At 35.5% G+C, this 8,764-nt stretch overlaps 1 protein-coding gene across 1 annotated transcript in view; it reads left to right on the top strand.

The window, feature by feature from the left end:
- Positions 1-3,504: 3,504 nt before the first annotated feature.
- The window catches only part of GFRAL (GDNF family receptor alpha like), a 57,470-nt gene continuing 52,210 nt past the window's right edge, over positions 3,505-8,764 (top strand). The window contains 2 exon segments of the mRNA XM_027126786.1: positions 3,505-3,526; positions 7,654-7,788. Coding sequence (XP_026982587.1) covers positions 3,505-3,526; positions 7,654-7,788 — 157 coding nt within the window.

Below are 8,764 nucleotides of genomic sequence, written 5' to 3'. Positions count from 1 at the left end.
TTTATGGTTTCCTTTGCTGTGTAAAAGCTTTGAAGTTTCATTAGGTCCCATTTGTTTATTTTTGTTTTTATTTCCATTTCTCTAGGAGGTGGGTCAAAAAGGATCTTGCTGTGATTTATGTCATAGAGTTTTCTGCCTATGTTCTCCTCTAAGAGTTTGATAGTTTCTGGCCTTACATTTAGGTCTTTAATCCATTTTGAGCTTATTTTTGTGTATGGTGTTAGGGAGTGATCTAATCTTCATGCTTTTTAAAATTGTTTTTATTTCATATTGGAGTATAGTTGATTTACAGTGTTGTGTTAGTTTCAGGTGTACAGCAAAGTGATTCAGTTATACATATACATATATCTATACTTTTTCAGATTATTTTCCCATATAGGTTATTACAGAGTATTGAGTAGAATTCCATGTGCTATACAGCAGGTCCTTGTTGAAGTAATACCTTCAACAATACCTTGTTGAAGTAATATGACCACAGATGCTTTTTTAAAAAAAAAAACTGCCTTTAAAAATATTCTAAGGAGGTGCGGTCTATGGAGAAAGGAGATTGATGGCACAATAAAATGCTAAAAATCCCTGCTTTAGATGGTGACACAGCTGACAATTATTATTTTGAATTAAGCGGGAATATGACCACAGATGCTTTCTATACTTGTAAGCAATAGACCTCAGCAGCTGTACCTGTTTGGAAAAGATTAGAGCCATTCACCCTGTGCCCTGCATTCAGTCTGCATAGCACCACTCTCCAGAAAGTTATAACTAACCTTCCTTGAACAGGAAATAGTATTTTGGTATTCTTTTCTTTTGTTTCATCAGTTTATTTTTCTTGTGGTAGCCCCACATAAATTCAACATTTATATGCTTTACTGAAATTTTTTTTTTTTTTCCTACCCAGAATTCCTTCACATGTGGCTCCTAACACCACAATTTTCCTTGGTAATGCATCTCTCTCCCACCATCAGTTCTTGTGGGTTCAGTAGGGCCGCTTCCAAATGCCTCTATGATGCTGGGCACCAAGTGGGACCAGTTCCACTTGGCAAGATTGATGGGCATGGGGCCCATCTAGAACCGATGTGAACTCAATTCTGGAATACTAATGGGAAGAGCCCCACTTCCCACTCTGGCTTCTAAGAGAGAAGGATGCAGGCTGAGAGCTTGACATCATCTTCCATCAAGAGGAAAGAAGCTGCCTGTGAATGGAGCCGACAGAAGAAAGCAACTCAGAGGCAGGATGGCAAGCCCTTCAGACCTCGAAGGTTTAAAACATGCAGGAAATCAGCTCTACCACTGGACTCTTCAACTAACAGAACCTCTTGGAGGAGGTCATCCAGGGCGTGTTACTGCAGTTTGATCTATGAGCTGGACCCAGGCAGTTGGAAGATCCTTCCTGCCTCCTCTGTCCTCCGAATGTACATTCTGTCCACTGTTCCCACAGTGGGGCTGTTCTGAAGGACTCAGCCTTGAGAGAGCTCTGTGTGGTTGAGACCATCTGGATGGAGCACATGACTGAACCCAGTTAAGGCCTCTCTATAAAATTTTAAGATTCTGGTGGGTGGGTGCGAATATCTAATTGTCTGTTGTTCACCCCAAACAAGTTCCTTGTATGTAAGTTCCTTTGCTTATTAAATCTGATACCTACCTATCCGGAGCGATCTGCCCCTTTGTTCAGACTCTCCTTGCCCTTTGTGTAAGGGACCAGTTTGCAAACCAACAGAGCCACCAAATCTTTCTTGAGCTTAAGCCATTTTTAGTCATCTTATATCAAAAAGAATAACTATCTCAACAAAATTTATAATATAAGCTTAGTGACTCAGTGCCTTTGAAAGGAAATAATTGATTAATTTTATGACATTATAATTATTGGTTAAATAATAACTAAGCCAGTGGGTGCAATATAACTGCCGTTTGTTTATCTCTTGTAATATAAACCTCATATACATATTTAACATTTATAGCAACCATGGATACAGTCAGCCCATTTTACAGAGTAAATATAAATAACTTCTGATTGAAAGTCATTTACATACACCTACAGAGAAAAATAGGGTTATAATTTCAGTTTGTTGGACTCCAGAGTCTGTACTTTTCCATCATGCATTCTGAAAACAAAATACGCTATAACTTATTTTCTAGTGTAAATTAAATATGGACAAATGCAATCAACAACCCTCTCATTGTGTAACTTCGTACACACAAATGCTCCTCCCCCATCTCAAGATAGTTATCCGTGCCTGTCTTTTCCTAATTTCCTGTTATGCAGCATTTTTTTACTTCCTAAGTGTTCATTACAAAAATGTCTCAGGCTATTTTAAAAGTTGAAGCCTCAGGCTGTCCCCAGGTAGATGATGTGTTCTAGATTCTGGTGAGGAAGAGCACAGTCTAAGTAAGAGGAGATAAATACTGCCTGTCTAGTCCACCAAGGCTGTTATAACAATATACTGCAGACTGGGTAGCTTACAAATAACAGAAATTTATTTCTCACAGTTCCAGAGACTGGAAGTCCAAGATCAAGCTGCGAGCACAGTCACAGTCTCACGAGGACCCTCTTCCTAATTCATGGCTGACAACTTCTCACTGTGTCCTCACAAGATGGAAGGAGCAAGGGACTTTCTGGAGTTTCTTTTTTTAAAACATTAATCCCACTCATGAGGGTTGCGCCTCATGATTTAAGTAACCCCCAAATGCTCTACCTAATGCCATCTCCTCTGGGGTTTAGGATTTCAACATATGAATTTGGGGGGACACATCTTCAGATCATAGCAATGCCTCTCATTGAAGCTCAGAAAAATAGTGTCGAGTGGCAAATGTCGAGGAGTCATTTCGTACACATTGTCCTGTTTGAAGTGTTAGAGGAACTGTGGCTAGAGCAGCACAAGTTTTAGGCACACTGGGGCACCTGTAAAGAACATTTCTTGTTTGGAAAGATGAAGTACACTGTTTTGATCCTAGTGGAACTTGAATTCCCCATACGTTTTCCTGGGCTTTGCTTATGCCTTTTCTCCTTTTTCCTATCCTCAAAGATATAAAATTGTCTGAATTATGCTAATTAATGAAGTAGAAACTGAGCATTCTCAAGTGTCTAGGAAAATTTTGAGTTATAGTTAGGAAGCTTGTACACAGTTTAGCATTCTAGTTGAATGGGGAAAAAAACCCACCTTTTTCCTGATTGCACAGAGTATGTATCACTTCTTAGTATCTGGCTCTTGGGCTTTCCTGGAAGCATAATATCTGAGATCAGTACACTCAGAAGAGAATAATTGAATTTGGACCTATTTAGGAAAGTTCACAGCTCAGGAAAGATTGGTGAGGAAGTGGTGACAGGAAGCCGACTAGAATCAGTGATGTTTTTAGGAAGCAGGAGTACAGGAAGCCGACTAGAATCAGTGATGTTTTTAGGAAGCAGGAGTACAAGCTGAAGCCTTGTTGTGGATAGTTGCTGTTAAGAAGGTGGTTGGAAAAAGATATCTGCTTTTCTTCCAGGTGAACAGCCCCAAGTTGGCTACCATGATAGTTTTCATTTTCTTTGGTAAGTGAATTATGCTTCCAGTTTATCTGAATTCATAACACCAATTCTCAGTGAAACAAATGCTGTCTCCTGTCTCTTAACTGTCAAGCTAACAAATGTTTATAATATAAAGTATTAATTGCAAATTTATACTTTAACAGAGCTTCTTAATTTTGCAAAAATGTACACTTACTTTTACTCATTTATAGCTCTATAGAAAATGCACAATGTGAGAATTGCATTAACAGCTCAGGTTGTTTCTTTTTTATATATAGAATAATCCAATCACTTTAAGTAATTGATCAGGATTTATAGAATTGACATCTGTACTAGGGCCTTTTAGAAATGAAACCTTCCAGTATCTATTTACAAGTTATAAGATGACAAATTTTGAATTATTATCTATTTTTCTTTGGTATTAAATTGAAATTAGATTAATTTAAACCATTCAATTTCCCTGATTTTACGTGTTAATATTTAATAAGAGGAGGCAGTTAGTAGAGTAACACAATATGACATCAAATGCTTCTTCACATTTCAGTCAATTTTTGTAACCTAGAGATAAAGTGTGAACTTATCTCTCTTGTCTTGGGTAGTGTGAATGCATTGTAAGATGTTAGTAAAAAATAATGTATATGTAAAAGTAGACTCTATGAAGACCTACTTGCTATATGTGTTATTGGAGAAGCTATTTATATTTTAATCAGCATGCAATAGAATCTACAAATTGCATTCAGAAAAAGGGATAGTTATAATTGTAGCTGAATATTAATAATTGACTCATTAAAACAAAGTCAGTGTATTTTCTGCTTACTCTCTGCCAATAGATATTGATGAATAAAGGCACACTTGTGGGCAAGAAAACAAAGAAGGTTATTTCAAATTATGTTGCAAGTCAAAATAAATCTAGTCAAAGAAAATAAAGGCAAGAAAGAAGAAATCATTTATATATTTTCAGGTTTGGGGAGGGTTTAAGTAATCCTTATTCAAAATTTTGTTCCTTGCATTTATTGCTAATAATGTTTCCTTATTTCTATCATTTATAATAAGGAGAAATCTAGGAAACTTTAATTTTTGTAAATCAGGCAGCAATATAATGGAACACATAAAATAAATTACAAACTCATTATGGCCCCCATTGAAAAGGTAGTGATGGCCTCTTGTTTTCAACTTTCACTTCTAAATTAACCTAGACACTAGGTTGCATGAATAAGGGAAATCATACCTAACACTGTTAGGGTCAAAAGTGTGCTATCTGATAGGTTTAATCAATATTTCCCATAGTGTGTGCTTCAGAATATTTGTTCAACATCATTTAAATAGGCTTTGCGATGCGGGAAAGTTCTGCAGCCAAAGAAATGTGAGACATAGTGAATTTTTAAAACAAAGCATTTAATAGCCTAATGGGTCTTATACATCTTTAAAGGGTGATAAAATGTGCAATATTCTCCATCTTATTTATTTTAAAATAGAACCTGTTTCTCACTTAGCATTTCAGGATGCTCCTTGAAAACTCCTGGCTTAAATACATGGCCAGAAATCATAGTCAGGAATGGATAAGATTCTGAAAAGCTGAAGTTATTTTGATTTTTCTGGGCCAAACCATTGAAGTGGTTTTCCTACTTGATTCAGTATTTCTTCTGAGTGGAAGGTGTGGAAAATCACGTAAAACAATCAAGATGATTATTCAACCTAAAATTTTAAATATGAAAGAAAATAAAACACATTTGGGAAAGATAATATGTAGAATTCATTAATGATCATTGCACTGAGATACAAGTGAGGTTTGATGATATACCCAGGAGACCATCACCTATAAGGTTCCTGAGAGAAGTATTCACAAGATAATAGTGATCAATGAAAAATGAAACTCTAGTTGCTTATAAATTGACTTTCTGACATGAAATCCCTACTTCAGGATCTTTGGCAAGCTGGATTGAAGTAAGTAACCTTGGGCCAGAATGGAAGTGGCTCTTTCTCTTTCTCTAGGCTTGCTAACCTAGAACAGGAGCTTGGCTAGGTGAGGTTATCCATGAACACATGAGAACACGGAAAGCTGATATGTCAATTTCCACTCTAGCCCTCAACCAGAAAAATGTGACCAAGTCACACGCATGGGCTTAATCTCCAAATGCAGTGACTCAGCCAGTAATACATATGATCTGATCAGTTTTCATGGATTCTCCTTAGGAGAAGAGGTTTGGAAAGAGGTAAGTTTTTTTAAAAGAAGATGTTGTGGCTTTACTTGAAGCCTATAACTCTATGTTGTGACAAGTCGTTCATAATAACATCATCTTTTTAAAAATTCAAATAATTTGGCTCTGATTAAGACATAGCTTGAGGTCTCTTGACTATAGTTAATACACTGTCTCTAGAACTCAATTGTAATTCCCATATTTTTCTATGGATTGATTAAACAAGTGTCAGTTTGTATGTTTGCAGAATTAGTTTGAGTAATTGGTACAATATACTAAATTAACATTGCTACTTTCTTGATATTTTTAAAAACTTGCTGGAATCTTTTCTCTTCTACCCAAAATAACTTGTAAATATCTGGAAGGTGTTATATTTATTGAATATTAAGAGTTATTTATATATAACTCATCCATAAAGAACGATTCAAGTTGGTTAAGTCAACATGCATTAACTGAATATGTATGATCCATCATTGTGTTGATGATAGGGATATGATCATGAATTAATGCCTGCTGAGTAAAACCCCAGAACCCAGTGGTAAAGACAAAAATAAATATACACTTTCATTATGGAGCAATAAATGCTATAGTTGGGAAATTCCCAAGATTGTAGTGAAACAGATGAGGGGTGTTGAATTCAATTTGAATGTAGGAAAACAGGTATTGAATTCAGGGAAATTTTCCCTCAAAATAGGTAGTTATTGTGTTGAGTCTTAAATGACAAAAAAAGGGTTATTCCAGAGTAAAAAGAAAAGGGGTGACATACAGTAAATGCTCAGAGGTACAAGGCAGCATGAAGCATCTGAGAAACTATAAATGTTCGAGGACCTCCAGATTGCACATGATGAAGAATAGGAGAATCATGCTAAGAGGAACCATCCAAAGGATGAAGCAGAGAAACAGCAGGACCAGAATGATACATGAGGCAGATTAGGGGGTGTAAAGAACCTACCTGAATAAGATAGAACTGGAGGCAGACTGACTAACTGGTGAGTTGGTCAAATATTCAAAATGAGAATCAATGAACTATACAAGAGTGGATATGGGAGAGTAAAACTGAGGATAGAAAAGGAGCCTATCATGAACCCAAGGTTCCCAGTGTGGGTGCCATGGTGAATGGTGAAATTGCTGATGAAGTAGGGTGGTCCAGCAGGGAGTGGTGATGAGCAGGACACTACTGATGTTAATATTGTCTGGAAGTGTGTCTGGAACATTTAGGTGGAGAGAACATCATTTGTAACTGGAATACTGGAAAATAACAGGATTGAAATAGATATTTGAGAATCATCAGTCTAGATATTTTAGTTAAAACCATAAATACATGGAATTGTCCACAGAAAGGGTGTAAAATGAGAATAAGAAAAGTCTGAGGATAGAACCTAAGCTTCAAATATACTTTAATAGAAAAGTAAGAGGATCCTGGGAAGAATTCTAACTGTGGTCAGAAAATATCAAACGAATAAATATCAAGAGAATTAGAAGAGGGGGTTGCCAAAAGAAAAGAGTTTCAAGAACAAAATGACAATGATAAAAGTAAGCCCAATGATAAAAGTAAGCAAGATGCCCAATGATAAAAGTAAGCAAGATGCCCAATGATAAAAGTAAGCAAGATGAAGTCTTAAAACTATTAAATTTGATGTTATGGAGATGATTGGAGCATTTTTTAAAGTAGTTTCAATGGAGCAATAGAAATAACAATAAATTATATGCTGAGAAATGAATAGGCAGTAAGAAAGAAAGAGGCCAAATACAGACTTTTTATTTAAGAATCTTATATAAGACAAACAGAGATCTATAGCTAGAGGGGAGGTTAAGATCTATTCCAGATTTGTAATAATTTTATCACATTTCAGTTTTCATAATTCTGGTCTTGATCGTTAATCACTTAGTTTTGAGGTAAATAACTGCCATATTGCTGTTGTTTTTGTTGTTCTGTTATTGTTGTTATTCAAGCTGTGGGGCTATGCTTGGACAATGAGTCCACTTCCCAAACCATTGATTGCACATATTTAAGAGAACTCTGCCTAAGTGATGCAGACGGATGTAAACATGCCTGGAGAATAATGGAAGATGCCTGCAATGTGTCAGGTAAAACACGCTCTATACTAACATAAAAAGTTTAAAACACACTCAAATAATTTCTTTTTACAGAGATAAAAATAGAATTTGTTCTTTTCTTTCACTATCCTAGGAACTAAGTTTTTTCTCTAAATACCTTACTTAAACTTGGTATTCAAGTGATTTGCCTACAATTACTTATTAGTGAATTTAGATACAAAAGACTGTTCTTAAATTACTCAAAGGCCCTAATGCATTGACACTGCAGGCAACTTTATGCAGGATTTCAGATTATTATTTTACTTATCTCACTAATGTTACAATTATACACATGCCTCTCAGAAGCATGGCAACAATTTTTCAAATAAAATGTTCTTTTGCTTATATGTTACTATGTCAGGATAACATAGGAAGATAACATTTGTCATAATCAAACACATTATTTATTTGCATGTACATAACGTGAGTTTTATATTTTTGCAATCTATACACTATTTTCCATTCCAACTGTGTCAAGAACAAGTTAAAACATATTTTTGCTTTTAACTAGTCCTACATTCCAAACATTTGAGAGGAGGCCCAATGGGTAGAGAATATGAAGATTGGAAAGTCACTGTCATTTGTTTAACAGAAAAATAAAGTACTGAATATATCAAGTAACTGAATATATATTGAATGAGAGCATTATAGTAAAACTCCATTCACTAAAAATGATAAATGTATTATTTAAGGGGACATTGCCCAATATTATTATGACATAACTTTTCAAAACACCTTATACTAACGTAAGTTTTATCAACTTGTATAATGAATATGATAAAACCATAAAAACCCAATAAACTTTCTGGCATATTCAGTAAGAGAACTCCAAAGTGAAAAAATAAAAATATATTCTTTCATGACTCACTTTGCTACTCCAACCATTTCATGAAGAATAAATTCTGTACTGCTCACAACCCTTTCCTATCTGCCTGAGCTTCCTCTACCTCCCAAAAATGTAAGGTGG

The sequence above is a fragment of the Aethalodelphis obliquidens genome, unplaced genomic scaffold (assembly GCF_003676395.1).
Source record: "Aethalodelphis obliquidens isolate GAN/ISIS:26980383/991018 unplaced genomic scaffold, ASM367639v1 scaffold31, whole genome shotgun sequence".
Taxonomy (NCBI): domain Eukaryota; kingdom Metazoa; phylum Chordata; class Mammalia; order Artiodactyla; family Delphinidae; genus Aethalodelphis; species Aethalodelphis obliquidens.
This window is presented reverse-complemented; position numbering and strand designations above follow the sequence as displayed.